Source organism: Planococcus citri, chromosome 5 (assembly GCF_950023065.1).
Source record: "Planococcus citri chromosome 5, ihPlaCitr1.1, whole genome shotgun sequence".
Classification (NCBI taxonomy): Eukaryota; Metazoa; Arthropoda; class Insecta; order Hemiptera; family Pseudococcidae; genus Planococcus; species Planococcus citri.
This window is the reverse complement of record NC_088681.1, coordinates 16,158,801-16,181,000: the sequence shown is the minus strand read 5'-3', so window position 1 is coordinate 16,181,000 and position 22,200 is coordinate 16,158,801. Positions and strand designations below refer to the sequence as shown.

Below are 22,200 nucleotides of genomic sequence, written 5' to 3'. Positions count from 1 at the left end.
ACCAGTATCGGAATCCGTATCTGTAGCGTTTCGACTAATAGTTGATAATAAATTACTGACTCTAACACCAGGAGTCGTAGATTGCGATTGTTTTCTGGTAACAATCTTTGGTACTTCGGGAGAAGGCTTCTTATTGGCAGGTTTGGGAGCATTATCTGGTAGTGGGTACTTTCTGGGCCTTCCTCGGCCTCGAGGCTTGACTACAGGAGGAGCTGAAGTCGTCGTCACTGGTTCGGGTTTCTTCTTAGGCGGTGCTTTAGTTTCGACGATTCTACTGTAGTCGGAATCTGAAGAACCATCTGTTGATCGACAAAATACTCGAATTAAAACAGTTAAGGGTTCATTAGAGGTAAACCCGTATGAAAAAAATTGTTTACCCGAAGAAACAGACGATGATACCGAACTAGTACGAGATTTCTCCGACGTAGACGATGCTTTCTTCAACGTAACCGATGCTTTTGTTCTAGGCTTAATAATAGTTTTCTTTGGTGGCGATATATTCTTCATAGGTGTTAGTTTAGGTGGCGGAGGTGTATCAGGCCTCTCGGGGCTAAATATACTCTTCTTCTTTTTATTGAGATCGTTATCAGGCGACTGGACATCCTTAGCTGGGGTCTTAGATCTGGAATTCCGCCTAGCTTCGGATTTCTTAGGCGACGTACGAATGTTCTTTTGTGAACTTATCTTAGGCACGGGTGTAACCGTAGCCGAGGATTTTGGTTTAGTTATAGGTTTACGCACAGATGACTTCTGAGGACTGGAACTCTCTTCGGATTCGGAGTCTGAGTATACGTTGTTTTTACTAATAACCGGCATTTTACGCGGTTTGTTCTCCGGTGGTGGTTTTTTAACATTTTGAGATTCTGGTTTCTTAGTTTGTTCGATTTTTTTCACTGGTTCTGGTTTCTTAACTACTTGAGTTTTCTTCTTCTGATCCGAATCGGAAGATCCATCGCTGCTGAACGAATCCGAATCGCTGGACGAGCTTCCGCTACTAGAGCCGGAGCTCGATGAAGAAGAGGACGATGAACTGTTCGAAGAGGAACCACTTTCCGAACTGGAAGCGTCCGCCTGTTCAACAAAGTTCAAATTAGACTCATCGAATACCATTTTGGTGGAATTTAAAGAATACTCGTAAGCTACGAAGGTGAAAAGTTATCACTAGACTGTGCAAGCAAGATGAAACATGTTCTTTATCAGGATTAAGGACAACCCTTTGCTGATTTCGAACGAGAGGTTGTACTTGAGAAACACTTGAGGAAAGTTGAAGAAAAAGCGTGAAACTTTCGAGTGTAAATGATTCTCACCTTTTTCTTGGGTATCATGGTTTCACAAGTTCATGCGTCGATCGAATTTACAGACAAGTATTCTATTATTAATTAATAACTAAACCAAAAAGTAAATTAAATTCGTTGCTTTTTCGTAAAAAAGAACGTAATCAATTTGTTTGTAAACAAGTAAAACTATTTATCTAGAGTCACAGATAAAATCACAGATAATATGTATGACCCCTTTTTCACTAAATAGGTAACTTGGTAGGTATTTGATGCTGCTTGCATCGTTCTGTTCTGCTGAAAGCTCAAAAACAAAAAAATGACGTGAATATTTTTTTTGCAAAGCAAACGTGCCAAGATGAATTTTAAAATCGTACTTTTTCAGCTAATTAACGTCGTATTTTTAATTAATAATTATTTAAAACAATACTAGAAACGTTTCTAACTTCAATTCAGGTAATAATTAATCCAAATCTCGAAGAAAAACCTTTAGTTTTGATTGTAAAAGTCGTGTTTGTTTTCAAGTGCATAACAAAACATGTCACTTTCGATCTCCACATCATAGAAATGAACGTTGATAAGATTTCTGTAATAAACATCGAAAAATATGAGTTGTGAGTGATAGTTGTCGAATTAATTCAAAAAGTAGTGCTATTTCTAGTGAATATTCGTGTTAATTAGTAAAATGACATCGAGACATCATTAAGGTACGTGTACATTTCTTATCCGGTGATGGAAAATTGGTATTATACGTAATCAAAGTACGGTCTTCTGGGTGTACATTTCCTTCATCAAAACTATACTAAAAAGTGTTTCAAGATGATGAAATATCCGGAAAAATAGATCTAATTTCGTCCAGTGTAGTCTAATCACATTGAACCGAGTACTTGGCAGCTCATTGAGTCGATTCAGAGTAAGATACTGAGGAGTAGAAATCACTGAATGAGAATCGTTCGAGTAAACAGTCAACTATGGAGTATTGAAGAAATCACCGAGTTTTTCCTCTATCAAGACCTCAATTCGGTATCGAATTTCCAATGTTTTAGAGACATAATTAGATGCAAACTTTACCTTGCCATATGAGTATGCAGTTATGTGAAAAAATTCTGGGTAATGGTAGCTATTTTTTCTATTTTTGGATGCGTCATTCTCACTGCATGGCCCCAAATGAAAAAGTGCTGTAAGAATTCCATTTCTTAATGACATCATCATCGAATGAATAAGGTGAAGATGAGTCAAAGATGAGAACCATGCTGATGTGAGGCATTTTTCCTGGAATCCAGTCACCATAGCCCATGTGTAATTTTCATATTACCTCTTCTAACAGTAAGAGTGTTTCTTCAGTGAGAAAATTTTACGATTCATTTTAACATATAAATGTTAAAATCTATATTACGTTTATACCCGATCGTGTGACGTATTTTTTGGTACAGATATTTAATTACACATTTGCATTCTGTTTATCTAAGTTCCGGTCAATGACGATAAAACAAATTGGTTCAATGTTTGATTACGTCGGTGTAATTTTCACGAAGTCGTTTGCCCCGATTATCAGTGACGTTTTTTCGTTGGAATTTTTCAGCTAATATATCTGAATCTGGAAAAAATTAATTCGATTGAAATTCCCTGGAAAAATTCGGTGCTTTTTTTGCTGTAAATTTCTCATAGCTCACGAATGCATTTCCCCTTCTCACTTCAGTCACTTCGCATAATATTTCATGGAGCAAAAAATCGATGTAATTTCAACCAGGTGTATAATTATCGCAAACGTATCAGCGAGTACGTTCTATGACCTGTTTTCTGTGCAAAATTCACATTTATTCGTTACCTTATCGTCGACTTTAACGTTTTTTTTTCTAATTTTATTGTTTATAAAATTACAATTTTACGAATACAAATGACAAAACGAAATTCTTATCATAAATAAATTCTTAATCCATAAGAGAAAAAAATTTCAAAATCAAAATGAAAAAAAAATTGCACCGTAAAATCGTTATTCGTTTATTTTACACAGATCTATTTACAGAATAAATTTACAGAACTGGTAACACGTGGTCATCTGATTCTGATGTAAATTTTTACGCCGGCTTTGGCTCTGGCTCATGGCTCATTATGTGTCAGTGAAAGGAGGATACCTAGAAGTGTGCGGTAAAGGGTATATAGATGGGAATGCAGGCGACGCTGTTGACCAATACGATGCTGGTGGATTGGCGAGAACACTGGTCATCGACGTAGATTGAGTTGTAGCTTGGTAAAAGGGCGATAAATCAGCAGCGTGTGAATATCTGTACGGTTCTGAGACGGCCGAAGTTGACTGGCTTTGATTTTGACACGCGGCCATTAATCCGCGAAAGTCGAATTTATACGCGTACCTTTTGCCGTGCACTTTGGTCATGATGTTCTTGTCATAGTAGTACCTGGAATTTCATCAAGGAGATTTTTTATTATGTATGTATTAGGTAAATGTGGAAATTTCGATGATAAATCGTCGTCTTATGCGATATACGAGTACTATAGGTGCGATGAGGTGGAATGTTTTCGTGTCTTTTAGGGTAAGGGTGTTGGAACTTGGAACTGTGTCAAGATATTTTGTGTGGCCTTGATTTGAGATAAGACGAGTGAAGGGGGAAATGAAGGAGTTTATGAATGATTCTACATGAAAGTGCTTTGTAGTTTGTACGAATGACTGAAAGTTTTCTTGTACAGGGTTTGAAAATATTGTGCCTATCAATTTTTCCCATGCTGAGGTCTTTTTTTTATAATTGACAGCAGGTTTTTAAAAAAATTCAAAAATTTTCGAATTTCAAAAAAAAATTTAATTGAATGGTTTCAGCTCCAGGCTTAATTTTTTATGCCCCCAAATCCAAATTTGAGGTACAGAATTTTCAAATTTAGGAAAAATTGTCCGATCCAGCTCAAATTTGGCAAGGCAGTGTTAGAATGGATGAATTTCTCATTTTCAACATCAATTTTGATGCTTTATTGGAGACAGTTGGAGAGGTCTTCTGTAAAAGTGACCCCTTTTTAAAATCAAAGAAACTACAAACAATTGAAAATAATCATTAATATCTAAATTGAAAAATTCTGAACCAAAAAAAAAATAATTGAATTTTTTCAAATTTTTATTTCAGAATGTTCAATTTTTGAAATTTAAAAAGTTGAAAACAGTCGAAAATGGTGGAAAAAATATTGAAAAATTACAATTTTCAAAAAAAATCAAATTGAATGTTTTTTGTTTTAGAACATAAATTTTTATGTAACTTTTAAACTCAAATGAAGAAGTTCTTTATTTAAGTGTCCTATCTCCAAAATTAAAGGAACTCAATACCATTGAAGTCATAATTGAAAACATGCAAGTTTTTGAAAAAAAAAAGGATGCCAACCGACTTTTGTATAAATTTTGAAGACAAATGAAAAAGGTCCATTGCCAAATTGTTTCATCTCCGAAGTTTGAGAAATTGTCGGGAATTGCAAACAGAAAAAAAATGTAGAAAAATCCCAAGTTTTCAAAAAAAAAACAACAAATTTTTTCGTTTTTTGGGCATTGAATTTTGTACAATTTGCAGGCTGTTAAAAATTGTTGAAATAATCTAAAAAATTACAAGCTTACAAAAAAATGAATGTTTTGTAGTTTTAAACATCAATTTTGATGTAATTTTTGAAGCCAGATTTTAAGAAATTCCTCGTGAAAAGTGTCCCATCTTCATAATCAATAAACCCATAAAACAAAAAAAAACTACTCCAAAAAATTAAAATGATTTTAAACTTCAAAAAAAAATTGAAATAAATGATTTTTCTTGACGTTTGAAGATAAATAAAAAAGGCCCTGTATTGAATTGTTTCATTTTGCAAAGTTTAAGGATCTGCATGCAGTTGAAAATTAAGTATAAACAAATCCAAAAAAATCCAAGTTTGAAATTTTTGAGATTTTGCATTTTGTGGAGGGGGGGGGGGAGGGGTAAATCTTGAATTCCAGCCAAAGGTAAATAGAAGACCTTTTTTTTTTCAATTTTTTGGTATTTTGAAAAATTACAGAGTATGAGGGGGGGGGTATTTTGGGTCCAGATTGTCGAAAATTAAAAATATACGTTCCATTAGTTAAATTTCAATAGCTGAATTTCGATTTCCAGTTTTTTGAAAATTGAAATTTACTTTGAAAAATTTTCAAAATTTGATCCAATTGAAGTGAAAATTGAAGTTTGGTTGCAAATTTTTAGACCCTCCCATCCCCCTCTCGATTTTTGGCGTTTCAAATTATTTCAATTCTATTGATGCCAAATCTATTTTTTTTTTTTTTCAAAAATTAAGTAATTATTTGGAAAAAAAAATTGGATCATAATTAAAAGCGATGAAATTCCAAAAATTCTGCTTCATCAACCGAAACAGTTACAAATGCAATTAATTCGAATTTTAATGAGTTTTAATTTCATTTGAGCCATTTTCATGGAATTTTTCCAAAAAAACTGAAAAATCCAAAAATTTGCTGGAAGCTCTACAACGACTTCAAACCACCATTAATCGATTTTGGAGGTTGAAAATAGGATATGAACCGAATTTCAGCTTTCTACCTGGATTGGCTAAAATTCTGGTATTTTTTGATGTAGTAAAAATTTGGAACTCAAAAATTCTCCAAAATTCAGAAAATGAAACTGAGTCCCTGAAATTTTTTAAAATGAGTATTTTCCTTCGTTCTTTAGATATTTTGTAGTCTAGACTCAAAACTACCTCTCTCACTCCTCCCCCCCCCCCACATTTTTGATCCAGATTTTGAAAAATCAAAAAAGCATCTAAAAAGTAGGTTCATCATCTTTAAAAAATCTCAAGTGCTGAATTTCAATTTTTAAATTTTTGAACATTGAAATTTAGCATAAAAATTTTTTGGAGTGCAAGCATCTGTTTCCTTCCCTCCCCCCTCTTCGATTTTTGTAGTTTTAAGCCATAATTCCTTTCATTCAAGCTGTTTCCACAAAATTTTTCAAAAAACTTGTTAATCCAATAATTTTTTGGAAGCTCCAAAATGACTCGTTTAAACTGCCAATGATTCATGTGGGAGGTTTAAAGTAGGATGTGAACCGAATTTCAGCTTTTTACTCCGATTAGATCAAATTCTGATTTTTTTTGTAAATTAAATTATTTTGATTTTCAAAAACTCAAAATTTTGCTAGAATTAAAAAAATGAAGATTCAGCTTCTAAAATTTTGCAAGGTGGTGTATTTTTAGATGATTTTTGAATTTTTTGCAGTCTCCCCCTCCCCCCCCCCCAACCCTCCTTAAATTTTATGAATGTATATTCAATGTGGAAAAAATCCAACTTCCTGTGCTTCAAATTTGTATAAAAATTACCTTCAGATCAATTTCTACTCCTCAAATTTAGCATACATTTTACACAAACAGGTGCAATAGACCCTACTGTATGAATGGGGGGGGGGAAGGTACAGGATTTTCTCGATCAAATCGACTTCTTCAGCTTACCTTAGAGCACGACTTAATTTATCGTAGTTCATATTAGGCTTAGATTTTCGCTCGCCCCAACGTCTCGCCACCTCGTCAGGATCGGTTAGCTTGAATTCGCCATTAGTGCCTTCCCACGTGATACAGTTGGCGTTTGTCGAATCGGCCAATAATTCTAAAAGGAACTGCCACAATTGGATTTGTCCAGAGCCTCCGGTCGCTGTACTTTGAGCGACTAGACGGCCACTATGCGCGGTTAGAATTTCGTACGGATCTGCAAAAAAAGAGAAAGAACCAGATGAATGAGGTATCGCGTTGATGAGTTACTAATTTATAGATAGAATCGATTTCTTGGAAAAGAAGTCTCGAGGAGAAAAAAAAAACAGCAAAACAAAAACGAACACAGGAAGAACGAAAATATACGTAATAGAGACAATAATGACTGTACCAATGGTACCTACATTGTGTATAGGCATCTGTATAGACTGTAGGTAAATATAATTGCCGTTACACATGATACGCCCTCAAGGTTATATCGTAAGGCCATCGTAGTATACTTAGTTTTTTTGGTATAGGTACGTTCACGTTGATTCATCTGGTCGTTTTGTGTTTTTTTTTTTCGTAATCATTCATTGCAACAATCAAGCGCCTATGAGTAGAGTTCAGCAATTCGTAGAATTTCAGTTCCGGTTCCGATTTTAAACGTGGACACCTCGTGTTACGTAGTTGAAAATTTTGATCGACGATCGTGACGTCAGGAATGTAGAAGACAAGCTCTGAGACTGACGAGGATTTACGTACGGAGATCTATTGTTGCTGGAATGAAAATCGATCTTCGATTGTTTAAGAATACCGATTGACGATATTTCCTCAATGTGGGGGAGTCGTTTGACGTCGGATAGATTTTTTTTTGGCCCCGAATCGACGTATGTTCTCAGAATCTGTCTGTGTCAAGGGGTTGTTCAATCATCGCCAATTTTAGATGCATAAGTGGCCCTCAAGGGGTCGCGAAATTATCGCTGGTTTTTGCAAATCCGGTCTCATCGTCTCATGATAAATGTTGTCATACAGGATCCCATTATTGACGATTATGCCACATTTTGACTGACGTATTATACTCTGGTATATTTTTAGAAATACCTAACCTAGCCAATACAAGCTAACGATCTGCGTATAGTAATCAGATCTTCGAGTTCTAATAATATACACGTAAGAGCAGAGTGATAGCAAAAGTGTTGTCAATGTACCGGATTGACCAGATCGATCGTTAATCACAGTCTGCCCAATAATGTGACGTACTGCATGTAGGCTCGAATTCTCGTGTTTTTGAGGGTGTGTCTGTACACTGGCGAATTTAGATCTATCGATCGCTCGACTCTTCTCTTTGTAAACTTGACCCTACGTTAGAAGCCATCGTCATTCATAATACGAGTATAAGAAAGACGAGAGTCGCGACAAGTGGAAGATTATTACGTCAAACGATCAAGTTCCCTTGAACTTAACATCTTATACGTATACACTTATTAATGCAATTCATGTTCAATTACTGCCCTACACTACATCACGCTGTATAACCCATGTCCGCTTAGCTTTAGGTAAATCATTCACACGATGCAACGAAGGGATTTTCACACAGAATAGGGAATCGAATTTCATTTTTTTTAGAGTACGATTATAAGTACTTCTACTGGTAGATTGTAGAATGTACATGAGACGTGTCCTTGATTCGTACGAAGTAAACGGGTTTCAAATCGATTTAAAACTATGAATGAATGATTTAACAGTGATGCAGAATGCTAAAATCATCGAGATTTATTGCGACGAAATGAATTTTTATAATTTTTTTCGCAGAATTAGTGGGAAATTTCGATGGTGGAATACTCGTACGTGACAATGGTTGTGTGATGATTATTTGAAGGAAGGAAGGAAGAGATGAGATGTTTAGTGACTTGGATACATTTTCATTTTTTTTTTTTTTTTTTTTTTTTTTGAGAATGAGAGAGTGTGAGGGGTGGGGGGTAGGTTGTACAAGTGTTCTAATGATTGGAATGAGATGGGAGGGAAGGGGAGGAGAGAGAATGTCCAATGATTTGAATAAATTTTGAAACCGAAGAGAAGGATGAATGAAAGAGATGAAGTTTTTTTAGGATGGGAGGGAAACGGGGGAAATTTCTGAGTAAATTGCAAAAAATTTCGAAATTTCAATTTTTTGAATTTTTAGAGTGAAGGAGGATGACTGGAAAACCAATTGTTACAATAAAGGAGTCGAATAAGTGATCTAAGTAGGTACCTGGGTTTTATTTCCAGCTTTAACTCGTGACGAATTTTTCGAATTTTCAAGAATTTGCTAATGGGGTAATTTTTAGCGATTTTCCTATTTGTAATGTAGAGAGGGGGGGGGGTTGATTTTTCAAAAATGTTTCATAAGTTGGAAAGCATATTTTTTTCATTTTAAAAATGAAGAAAATTGTGAGTGAAAAGGAAGCAATTTTACAATAATTTGAATCGTGGGTTGGAACAAGTGTTTTTGTCAAGTTTTTGATGCATTTCTGAGGTAAAAATTTAGCGCTAAAAAATTTTTGTTCGACACATTTTTACAAATTTTGCATATTTTTGTCAAAAAAAAAACGCAAAACGGGTACATTTTTAAGAGGTGTTTTGAAAAAATGAGCACGTTGAAAACAATTTTTTTATTCAACTCATACGTTGGTAAAAAGTACTCATCAAAATATGCATCTTGGCGAAAAAAAATTCTATGTATCCCTTTCCAGTCCGGTACAGTGACGGTTCAAAGTTTTATTTTGCAAATTTTATCCCCACCACTGTGATAAAAAATGCTGAAAAAAATTGTGTTGAAAAGCCCATCTTTCCTCTGTACATTCCGGATGACACCTTAATTTCACCACCAATACTCATGGATACAGATTTTTTCTCTCAAAAAAACGAGTTTTTTTTAGCTATCTCGGCCAAGGGGGTGAAGTGGGGCGGATTTTTGGGTCCAAAATTTATTCTAAAGGTACCCATCAATAATCCTGATCTTTTTAATTTATCGAGAAGTGACCAAAAATCCGAATAAAATTTTGAAAATTTAAATTTTTGTACTTGAGAATGAAAAAAAACTTTGAGTGAAAATGAAATCAGTTTTTACGTTAGTTCTGATTTTTTTTTTTTGGGGGGGGGGGATGAAGATGCTTCGTACTAATCGAATGCATTTTGAAATTTTTCACTTTTGAAAAATGAAGGAGAATTAGAGGGAAAGAAACGGTTTTCACTTTGATTCTGATAAAGGAGAAGTGGAGAGGATGCCTAGTAAACTGAATTAATTTTTTCATGTTTCATTTGTTCGAATTTTGAATGAAAATGAGATAGTTTTGGGACTAGAATAATTCTGACGATTATGGGGATGAGAGGATGGAATTTGTGCCTAATAAGTTTTGAAATCGAATGATAACTCTGTTTTTTTGAGTTTGAATTTTTTTTAAAATGTGTCTGACAGGTCCTGCAGTTTTGAAAATGCATTTTCAAGAAGTTTTCTAATTGATTCAAAACTTCGAAAGTCCTGGATCTTTAATTTTGGATTCATTTTCCCTTCGATTCATCTCTTGAAGCGAAAGAATGTGAAAACTGAAGCTGTATTTGGCATTGCTTTTTTCTTCAAGTTTAGATTACGTGGGAAAATATGGATAATTTTGTTCATTTTTTATGGTTTTGATTTTTTTTTTTTATAAATACCTAGAATCTGAGTTTTATTCTTACAAAAATTGAATAATATTTGGGGGGGGGGTCAAGAAGGAGATTATACAAAATGTTACTGCTACGATATGTTGCAAAAATTATGAATGAATTCTGTATTTTTATTTAAAAACGAAGTGAGAAACTAATTCTTGGACTTGAAAATCTTTTTTTTTTTGGGGGGTGGAAAGCTCATAGACTTTTTTGAGAAGTTGAATGAGGACGGAGGTGTTTCAATGCAAAGGGAAGTTATCTTCTTATAGAGAGAGGTTCATCTTATTTCAATTATTGTTTTTGTGAGAAAATTCTTGAAAATGAAAACAAATTCGAAGTTTAATTTATAGCCTAGTTTTAGGTGTCTTTTTGAATTTAAATCTGGGAAAGTTACAATCAACTCGAAAAAATGAGAATTGCTTGAAAATTAGGAAATGAAATGAATTTTTCGAGGGCAGAAATGAAAAGGAAAATTAAAATTTGATTAGGTACTTTCCTAATTATTCTAGGAAAACATTCAGTTGACGTATCTGAAATGATTTCAATTTTTTGAAATAATTCCAAGTGCTTCACAATTTCCAATCATCTACAAAATATATATTTTTAAATGAAAAAATCTGGATATTTTGACGTCAAAATAAGTAAGTATTACGTGCAAAAAAATCCAAAAAGCTCGTTACAAATTTGAACGAATAAATCAAAAACAAAACTACATATCAGAACAATTTGAGAATTCATTTTTTTGAAAAATCATGAAAATCAACATTTTATTTTTCAGTTTTTTCTAAAAATTGAAGAAATGCATTTTATCAAAATATTGATTTGTGAGGGTGCATAATTTTTTCTCTTCAGTTGTTCAATTTTAGTTTTTTTTTTCTTTTTTTTTCAAAAAATTAATACTTAGTAGGTAATTTAAGAGTGTTAGGATGATCGTTCATTCAGTGTGGGAGGGAAGAGAGAGGATTCATTCAATAATCTAGGGAATTAACGCGATAAAGAAACAAAATATCATCTTCGTGTTAGGTATTTTTTCGTGCAAAGATTACGTAATAATTATAATTACCTACTGCCTACGCTGGGTGAATTTATCTTATTGGTGATTTTTGGAAGAGGAAGGAAGTATAATGTCACAATTTCAATACAAGATAAGAACGATTTTGATATCTAAACTCTGTCTTAATTTACTACCTACATTTTAAATTATCACTGTCGGTGTGATCTTCTGTATCTATTTATTTGAATCGATTTGACGAAATGTAGATAAAATACTTGATTATTCACATCATCAATTTATTGGTTACGGTTAATCATAACGTTCTTTGAGGTTTTAAGCCATGAGTCATGGAACCAACAAAAAAAAATGCTATATTTTTGATCTTTATCGTAATTCGTCAAGCCAACAAAACTATTATTTTTGCCTGTTCGTATCCGAGTTGAAAATTTCATTAGGTCATAATCAATGATAGAAAATGGGCTTCATTGAAACCCATTTTTAAAAAATCAAAAGTGGGTATTCGGAAGAAAAGTTCTCCAAAAAAAATTCAGAAACTTTCTAATGTTTTTGAAAACCATCTGCCTATTTTATTTTGATTTTTTTTTCCATACGTGAAAATTTTGACTCAAAACTCACATTTTTGATAGAAAATTGGGTTGAAAATTTGAATTAAAAATAATAGGGGAAAAAATGTGAGGCGTGATCTTTTTTTTCAGTTTAAGATGATGGACGAATCAATGCTGTCCAAAATTTTGAGCCTTACATAGTTGGAAAATTTATGCAGGCGATAACTCGAAAAAAAGGAGTAAAAAAATCAATTCAATTTTTGGAAAATGGGGGGGGGGTAGGATCTTTAAAAAAATGATTGAAAATATTTCTAAAAATTACTCAACTTTAGAAAAATATTGAAAATCTAAAAAAGAAACACTCCTAAACATAAATAGAGTGCAAAAAAATATGCATGATATGTACCTAAAATTAATTCGACTCGATTTAAAAAAAAAAAAAAAAAAAAAAAAAAGGAAAATGAAATAAGTATCAAAATGATTGTTTAAAAAAAACGTCTATTGAATCACATACCATTATAAATAATAGAAGCCTGATGAAATGGTTTATTTCTCTGTACGACCGATGCCATTTGTATATGTCTTCGTAATTCATGATGACGATCTAATTGCCACATATCATTTGATAAAACAATTTACCAGCTGATTTATTACATAATCACTCAAAAAATTCGCAATATTTTTTGCCATTTATTCGATTTACTAATTATTTTATTTCATTTTATTTTATTATTATTTTTTTTTTTGAATCTTTAATTGGTAAATTTCTCGTCTCAGGAACGTCTCACTTTGAAATCACACGTAGGTACTTAACGAATAACGATTGAGTCAAAATGGGCATCGGTTTTTGGGTTTTTGATTTAAGAAAATACGAGTGTGGGAAAAAGAAAGAGGGTGTGTTCTGAAAGGCTGTAGTAAGTCGAAAGTGGCGAATTATAGACTCTGGAAAGCTCGAGAAAACCGCCCATTGCGAGTAATTTTCAAGTCGACGAGCCGATAAACGAGGCGGCTGCGCATTTTGCTCTTCGTCAACTCCTACAGCTCGACTAGGTGTTTTCTCTTCTTCTACGTGAGAGATTCTTTATGGCGTGGGCTTTTATAAGTAAGGAAAATTGTAATTCAAACGTCTAACGTATTCATTCGAAGAGAGCTTGTTTTCATTATGTAATCGAGTACATATATTGTACCTCGCTATACCTATTCATTGATGGTCGATAATACAATGTGGAATTTCTTCTACAGGTTGGATACGTACTTTGCTGAGCACACTTTCCTGTAGGTTAACGTCACCCAGGCGTACACGCCACGTTTGCGAGAAAAAAAGGCAGTCAGTTTTAAAGGGAACGGAATTGTAGAAAGGGGTAAAGATGGTTTTGATATCAGCTGCCATTTGTACGAAAGCTGGAAAGACATTGGTGTCTCGACAATTCGTCGAAATGACCAAGGCTCGTATCGAAGGGTTGTTGGCTGCGTTCCCAAAGCTCGTTCCGGCAGGCAAGCAGCATACCTTTGTGGAAACCGAATCTGTACGATATGTTTACCAGCCCTTGGATAAACTTTACATGCTCCTTATTACCACCAAAACCAGCAATATCTTAGAAGATCTGGAAACTTTGAGGCTATTCGTCAGAGTTATCCAGGTAAGTGATGTTCAAATGATTTTGATGGGTGAGGTGGAGCTGGAAAGGGGGTTGGATCGAATTTTGGTGGTTTTTTTTTCTTGAAAGTAGGTTGGGGGTTCATTGAAAATAAGATTAGACTTTGGGTAACGTGATATGACCTCATTTTCTCCTCTTGGACCCACAAGGACCTTCTCATGTCCCTTGAAATTTTTCAAAATTATCTCAAAGTTTTGAAATTTAATTATTGAAATTTTTTTAAAGCCTAATTGAGGTATTTTTTGACTTTTGGGGGGGGGGAGAAATCTGCCAAATTTGACGAAAAATGTCTCAATTTTCCCAAATAAAATTTAGAATCAATTTTTGGGAAAAATCTAGCTCACTCGTTCACCTATTTGCTCCTGAAAAATACCTTCTTTAGTTTGACATTTCGCCCCTCCACCGATTTTTTGCAGGAATACTGCCGCAGCAACGAAGAATCGGAAATCCGCGAAAACGCCTTCAACCTGATCTTCGCCTTCGACGAAATAGTCGCCTTGGGATACCGCGAAAGCGTCTACTTGGCTCAAATTCGCACCTATGTCGAAATGGACTCCCAAGAAGAGAAGGTCTACCTGGCTCTGAGACGATCGCAAGAACGCGAGGCTAAAAATAAAATGCGCGAGAAAGCGAAAGAGCTACAAAGACAACGTTTGGAGGCAGCCAAGCGAGGCCCAGCACCCAAAAGTTTCGGCAGCTATGGCGGTGGCAGCTTCGGAAGCTCGATGGGCTACATGAAGAATCCAATCGCGGTCACAGCCGAAGCTGAAAAAATCGCCGAGACTTTATCAACCACCAAGATTTCCGACGAACGTAAAACTCCCATGAAGGTGATGAAACTCGGAGCGAAGTCGAGAAACGTCGACACCTTTTTGAACCAGTTGCAAAACGAAGGCGAAACCATATCTTCCGAGTTGAAAAAGCCAAATCTTACCGAAAGATTAGAGATCAGCGACGATGAAATATCGAACGAGTAGATCCCCTCAAGCAGGTTTGAGGTTACCATCATCTCTGCAAATAAGCTGGATACGAAATTTCAACCCCTTTTTTTTCTTCGATACTTGTTCCCTCCTCGCCTTGTATTGTATTTGTATGTAAAATTTCGAAGAAATCGATTCTAATGTAATTTTTTTTTCGTTGTATTTTTTAATTCACGCGGGGGTTTTTGTTCGTCGTTTTAGTGGGGAAAATCATACAAATTCATTCGCCCTTGCTCCCCTTTTTATTTATTTTTTTTTTTTTTAAATTTACCCACCTAGTGGATCTTTAATCTTTGCATTTAACGGAGTATCCCTACTTTTGCACTCGTCCTTATAAAAAATTACCTTCTCGCTTCCAATTGATTTTCACCCATGCCCCTTATCTTTTCGTATTGATCGATTTGCTAACGTTACATTCCTGAAATCGCCTCATACTGGAGGATGAAAGTGATGGAACGCCACGACGAATCAGATGTCGTAAAACAGATGGTGAAATTTGAGAATCTGAATCGAATGATTCAATGACCTAAACTGTATCAATTTCCCTACTGTTTGAAAACTTGGTGCAATAAATTGATCGATTTCTCTCCATTTTACATTCGAAAAATCAATCCCGATGTTTTTTGACTTGAATTTTACAGAAAAAACAACAGGTTTGATTTTTTTTGTATATTTGTTTCCTCGAGTCGTACAATTTGTGCAATATTGGTCGGGTGTTGAAGTTGAGAACTTTCGAGATCATTTTTGTTATTTTTCATTATCTTATATTGATTCGAATAGGTACCTATATTGAAATGATAAATGTAAATGAGCAGTTGTAGATAATAATATTATAGTTATATATTAATTATTTTATTGTTTAATTTAATAAAGATTTTCATAAACGTTGAAAAATATTGTATTTTTGTGTATATTTTCTGCAATGACTTCTTCATCAGAAAGTCTCGATGGAGAAAATCTGATTTATGAGGATGAAAATCAAGTTTCTTTAGCTGAAGAAATTTCAGTTCAAGGTTGAAAATATCTTAAATGAAAATTTTGGACTCTTCCTGAATTGATCTCTAAGTTTGAAAATTTAAAAGCAAACTCGAAAAATTGACTTAGAAACAATTCAGGACACTTGAATGAGAGTCAAACGAAACTATCAATAGAAAATTGCTCTTTTTTTGGAAAAATTGTATTTTGAGATCAAGAATTTGAGAATGAGTCAAGTGGCATAATTTTAGATTGAATCAAAAATTTCATGTTAGAGATAATTATTTTTCTCAAATTGTCCAAAATGAAATTTGGTCCAGAAAATTCTGAAGAAAAAAAAATTGATTGGGATATAGGAGAAAAATGTGCTTAAATTGTCAGCATGGATTGGGTCAATAATTCTAGACCTACTGAACCAAAGCAAAAGATTGTGGTTAGATATTGAGAGAGAAATTCTCCCAAATTGGTATGACTACATTTTGAAATAGAAAATCTCCAGATGAGTCCTGAAAATTGGACCTGAGCCGTGAGTAAGTATATGATATGAAAATGTCTTCAAGTTGGCATAGTTGCAGATTGGGAGAAAAAATTCAAAATTGAGTCAAGAAACTTGGCTTTAGTTGTGAGATATCTTCGAGTTGGCTCAGTTGTAAAATAAATAAACAATTCTACAAGATGTTAAGAAAATAGTGGCTTGATTGTGGGAACAGGATACAGAAATGTGCCCGAATTAGTACAGCTGTGCTTCAGGTCTGGAAATGGAAACGAATACAGAATATTGAGTCCAAGTTGTAGAGATATGAGAAGTGAAGGCGATTTCTTCAAATTGGCACAATTGTAAATTAAGTCAAAAACTCAGAACTGAGTTCGAAAAAAGTAGATCTGGTTGTTGGAACACAAAAATAAATATTATCTTCAACTTGGCTCAATCACAAGTTGGGTCAACATTTCTCAAACAGGGTGTCTAAAAGGTCATGCAAGTCATACAAAAGTCGTGAATTTGACGAAAAAATATTTGAAAAAAATCATGGAATCTGTTATTGAAAAATGTAAATCTTGAACTCTGAAAGTGAAAATGATGACAGCAGCTGGACAAAAGTGTGGAGAACTGCAATATTTTTCACTAAAATATCGTGATTTTGTCAGCGAAATGGAAACTTTCAACTTTTTTTACCAAAAATAATCGCATTAGGTATGTTCACTGAGAATTGTCACTCTTTCATCAAAATTTTGTTAATGGTCATTATTTTTACAAAAATTTGCCCGTTTTTTTCTCTACAAATTGTCATTTTTCACTAAAAAAAATATAATGCTTTCCCACATAAAATGAAAATTCTTGATTTTTATACCCCCCCCCCCATAACAAAAAAACTCAACACTACTTTACTTACTGAAATAATCAACTGTGACACATGTTTTCAATAAAAAGTGATACTTGACTTTTTAAAAACTTTTTTCACTTAAAATGGACCCTTTTTTACTGAAAATTGACACTAAAAATTGACACTTTTTCACTGAAAATTGACACATTTTTTCCACTGAATATTGACACATATTTTTTCATTGAAAATTGGCACTTTTTTCACTGAAAATTGACACATTTTTCAGTGAAATTTGTCTCATTTTTTTTACTGAAAATTGGCTCATTTTTCACTAAAAATGAACATTTTTCACTAAAAATGAACATTTTTTACTGAAAATTGACACATTTTTCAGTAAAATTTGTCACATTTTTTCAGTAAAAATTGTCATATTTTTTCAGTAAAAATCACCACATTTTTTTCACTAAAAATCACCACATTTTTTTCACTAAAAAATGCCACATTTTTTTCACTAAAAAATGCCACATTTTTTTCACTAAAAAATGCCACATTTTTTTCACTAAAAATTGCCACATTTTTTTCACTAAAAATTGACACTTTTTCACTGAAAATTGACACATTTTTTCCACTGAATATTGACACATTTTTTTTCATTGAAAATTGGCACTTTTTTCACTGAAAATTGGCTCATTTTTCACTAAAAATGAACATTTTTCACTAAAAATGAACATTTTTCACTAAAAATGAACATTTTTCACTAAAAATGAACATTTTTCACTAAAAATGAACATTTTTTACTGAAAATTGACACATTTTTCAGTAAAATTTGTCACATTTTTTCAGTAAAAATTGTCATATTTTTTCAGTAAAAATCACCACATTTTTTTCACTAAAAATCACCACATTTTTTTCACTAAAAAATGCCACATTTTTTTCACTAAAAAATGCCACATTTTTTTCACTAAAAAATGCCACATTTTTTTCACTAAAAATTGCCACATTTTTTTCACTAAAAATTGACACTTTTTCACTGAAAATTGACACATTTTTTCCACTGAATATTGACACATTTTTTTTCATTGAAAATTGGCACTTTTTTCACTGAAAATTGGCTCATTTTTCACTAAAAATGAACATTTTTCACTAAAAATGAACATTTTTCACTAAAAATGAACATTTTTCACTAAAAATGAACATTTTTCACTAAAAATGAACATTTTTTACTGAAAATTGACACATTTTTCAGTAAAATTTGTCACATTTTTTCAGTAAAAATTGTCATATTTTTTCAGTAAAAATCACCACATTTTTTTCACTAAAAATTGCCACATTTTTTTCACTAAAAATTGCCACATTTTTTTCACTAAAAATTGCCACATTTTTTTCACTAAAAATTGACACTTTTTCACTGAAAATTGACACATTTTTCAGTGAAATTTGTCTCATTTTTTTTACTGAAAATTGGCTCATTTTTCACTAAAAATGAACATTTTTTACTGAACATTGACACCTTTATTTCACTAAAAATGGCACTTTTTACTGAAAATTGACACATTTTTCAGTAAAATTTGTCACATTTTTTCAGTAAAAATTGCCATATTTTTTCAGTAAAAATCGCCACATTTTTTCACTAAAAATTGCCACATTTTTTTCACTAAAAATTGACACTTTTTCATTGAAAATTGACACATTTTTTCACTGAAAATTGACACATTTTTTCACTGAAAATTGACACATTTTTCCACTGAATATTGACACTTTTTTCACTGAAAATTGACACATTTTTCAGTAAAATTTGTCACATTTTTTCAGTAAAAATCGCCACATTTTTTCACTAAAAATTGCCACATTTTTTTCACTAAAAATTGACACTTTTTCACTGAAAATTGACACATTTTTTCACTGAAAATTGACACATTTTTCCACTGAATATTGACACTTTTTTCACTGAAAATTGACACATTTTTCAGTAAAATTTGTCTCATTTTTTTCACTGAAAATTGGCTCATTTTTCACTAAAAATGAACATTTTTCACTGAAAATTGACACATTTTTTTCACTAAAAATGGCACTTTTTTACTGAAAATTGGCTCATTTTTCAGTAAAACTTGTCACATTTTTTCAGTAAAAATCGTCATATTTTTTTTTCTAAAAATTGCCAACTTTTTTTCACTAAAAGTTTTCATTGTATGTTAAAAATATCATTTTTTTGTTGTTGAAAAGAAAAATGATCTTGATTTTTACTGAAAATGGTCTAATTATTTATCTGAATAGGTCACTTTATAACTGAAAAGTGTTGCTCATTTTTTTTCACCAAAAAAATGTCATTTTTGTTCGAAATTGTTTTCATCTTATAGGAATTAAATAATTCAATTTTTTTGAAATCGCTATGAAATTCCAAAAAACAGTTTTGAGAGAGAGAGAGGGGGAAGGGTCAAATATTTAGTTTGTATCTTTAAAAATCCATGCAAAATTATGCATTTGCATTTTGAAAATTTGTTTTTGTTCGATACCTAACCTGAAAAAGAAGTTTAGAAAATTCTGACCCAAAATTGTGCCAATTTTCAGTGAAAAAAGTGTCAATTTTCAGTGAAAAAATGTGTCAATTTTTACTGAAAAATGTGTCAATTTTTACTGAAAAAGGTGTCAATTTCCAGTGAAAAAAAGTGCCAATTCGGTTGTGAGAACATGAAAAGAAATATTCCCAAATTGGCGAAACCAAGCTTTGAGCCAATAAAATTTTAGAACATGAGCTTGGGCTGAAGTTGGCACAGTTGTAAATTGAGTCAAAAATCTCAAAATCAATTTGAGAAAATTGGGTTTAAATGTGGATACACTAAGTGAAAATGTTCTCAAATTAGTACATTTACTTACAGATTTGGTCAAAGTTTTTGAAATTACATTTTGGGCTATAAAATTTAACATTGGTCTGAAAATGTTGAGATTGGGTTATGGGAATATGGGAACTGAAATGTCTCCACGTTGATCAAATTGTTAATGGAGTAGGAAAATTTTTAATAAATTGATGGTTTACAAAAATACGAGGATTACGAAAAGGATCTGGATTATAAGAACATGGGAAGAAAATGTTTGAAAATTTCCAAAATTCTAGATCAGATGAAATCATTGTTCTTTCTTTTGATTGGAACAAATTAATTTCAAGTTGTTTCTAACAGCTTTGAAAAATTTTCTCGTAAACTATTTTTCTTGAACATTTTCTCTTGAAAAACCAAAAGAAAAGAAAAATAAATATTTTGAACTTTCACACTTTCTGTTTCTGGCAATCAGTTTTTAAAGTTTTGTCAATTCAGTGATGTAGTTTCGCAACCCCCCTTTTTTGGTTTGAAGAGTCAATTTGGATGAATTGGCCTACCTTCATATAGAAGCTGAAATTTACAATTAATTCGATTGGGTGTTGAATGAAATTATTTGTATCGGTTTGAATTACTTAGATTAAAATTAAAATTTTTCAACTTCGTTCCTTTTAATTTTAAACACAAGTCTCTATACCCTCCCTCACTCTCACCTCGGTCGCAAATCTTGACCCAGTAGGTGTCACTTTTTCAATGTTGAAATACACACCCAATCCTCACCAGCAGCAACCATTCCCCTGCAATATACTCGTACACCTCACTTTCACCGGAATTCAGACAACACTATAGACCATCTGAAACAATGTACGAACCTCGTATAGAAAAGGATAGAAAGACGTCGTAAATCCATCGTAATGTCAATTATGTAAAGTGGAATTAATCAAAAGATTTCAGCAAACGCACTTATTGCTCGGGCGAAAGAAAAACGTAAACGTTTAAGCGATTATATCGCAGCGTGTAATTGTCGTATATTATGGTATTCGCGCGGACAAAGAAAGCAACGAGGGGGAACGCGTTTCGTGTACTAAATGAAGATACAACCCTAAATGACTCGGTTGGCTTTATCTGAGTAAATCCAGCTTTTATTCGACGCGAATCTAAAAGTCAAATGTTCTTACTTACCCTCTCGCTAACCCCTATGCCCCTTTTTTTTCCTTCTCCACCAGCTGCACACGTATCCATTCCTTCAACTAGATTCGCGTTTATATCGATTGTTTTATATGGGAAATCCCAAGGCTAGGATGCGACGCGTGTTGCATTGTCAATTATCAAGTTTTAGCCCATGATTCACGAATTACAATACACGATTTCGTCCACACATAAATAGGTGAAGTTACATTACAAGAAGCTACCTATATAGTTTTCTTTATTCTTTCTCCGTTTCGGCTCAAATATTACAAATTAATAGCGCGATAAACTCGCCAACTTATTTGATCAGTGTCGATTTGAAATCTTTATTATGGCGTGCACCCTTGAAAAACCAGTTTCCATTGCCGTTTTCGCGAGGATTTCACTCAAACCAAAGTGAAAATTTCAACCGGTTGTCCAATAAAAACTTCTAGATTATTAAAAATGGAGTTCCGAATGAAGTCTAGCGATGGAATTTTATTGAATTTTGTCGACATTTTGTCCGGCAGATTACCTTAACAACATGGTAAATCGAAGGAGCTGATTTTTTAAATAATTACCTGGTCGTTAGAGAGATGGGTAGATAATGGGACGAAGTATCGCAAAAAATACAAAATGGTTCTCAGAAGTTGTTTCGAATAAATAAGTGAATAAAAATGCTTCTCTGAGATCTTCCTCATATGAGCGTATCCTGCTTTGATTCGTCTGACGTGGAAGAATAAATTCATTTTTGGCTCATGAAGGTTAAAATTTCAAGAGTATGTGTAATTCTAATCAGCCCTCGTGGAACTTGGACTGAGAATATCAAGTTTAGTGACATGTTTAGATAGAGTGACGAGAATGAAGAGGAGAGAAGAGAGGGTGAACTGAATTTTATGATGGAAATCGTATTACAGAAGATGAGAAGAGGACGATAAAATGAAAATGGTCAAAACTGCAAATCACAAAACCTCAATTTGAAAAAATGTTTTTCGACTGGAAGTGAATTTTTCCTGTTTATTGATGAATTTTCCGACTGAAAATTCAACTTTTCCAACTCAAAAGTATTTTAGTTCTAGATCTCTTTCAAAACTCCAGCTTGAAAATGCTATTCTGCTATCTTGGGGGGGGGGGGGTGTTCACCTTATTTTCTCAAGTTTTCTCTTTTCGAGGGAGGTTTTCCAATCTGCAACAAGTCTTTTGGACCGGACACAGAAAAATATACGAAACATTCAAAAATTCGCCTTAAAACCAAATTTCAGGAACTGAATTTC

The 22,200-nt window shown here is 33.2% G+C and overlaps 3 protein-coding genes across 3 annotated transcripts in view; 1 reads left to right on the top strand and 2 right to left on the bottom strand.

Annotated features, from left to right (window-relative positions):
- Positions 1–1,459, bottom strand: part of chm (chameau) — a 67,645-nt gene extending 66,186 nt beyond the window's left edge. Inside the window, exons 1-3 of the mRNA XM_065369151.1 lie at positions 1,308–1,459; positions 378–1,071; positions 3–299 (exon numbers count right to left, since the gene is read on the bottom strand). Coding sequence (XP_065225223.1) covers positions 3–299; positions 378–1,071; positions 1,308–1,325 — 1,009 coding nt within the window. The 5' untranslated portion in view covers positions 1,326–1,459. The remainder of the gene's footprint in view (positions 1–2; positions 300–377; positions 1,072–1,307) is intronic.
- A 364-nt stretch (positions 1,460–1,823) lies between these two features.
- On the top strand, positions 1,824–15,543 carry deltaCOP (coatomer subunit delta). Its single transcript, XM_065369989.1, has 3 exons — positions 1,824–1,981; positions 13,254–13,651; positions 14,086–15,543. The coding sequence occupies exons 2-3, from the start codon at positions 13,379–13,381 to the stop codon at positions 14,644–14,646; spliced, it is 834 nt and encodes a 277-aa protein (XP_065226061.1). The 5' UTR covers positions 1,824–1,981; positions 13,254–13,378; the 3' UTR covers positions 14,647–15,543.
- The window catches only part of LOC135849513 (transcriptional regulator ERG-like), a 42,853-nt gene continuing 23,787 nt past the window's right edge, over positions 3,135–22,200 (bottom strand). Inside the window, exons 3-4 of the mRNA XM_065369988.1 lie at positions 6,747–6,999; positions 3,135–3,691 (exon numbers count right to left, since the gene is read on the bottom strand). Of these exons, the coding sequence (XP_065226060.1) occupies positions 3,385–3,691; positions 6,747–6,999 (560 nt within the window). The 3' untranslated portion in view covers positions 3,135–3,384. The remainder of the gene's footprint in view (positions 3,692–6,746; positions 7,000–22,200) is intronic.

Bases quoted from the DNA above. Each gene is read 5' to 3' on its own strand.
- deltaCOP (XM_065369989.1), top strand. From the start codon at position 13,379: ATGGTTTTGATATCAGCTGCCATTTGTACGAAAGCTGGAAAGACATTG. The intron at 13,652-14,085 runs GTAAGTGATGTT...GATTTTTTGCAG, and splicing joins TATTCGTCAGAGTTATCCAG to GAATACTGCCGCAGCAACGA.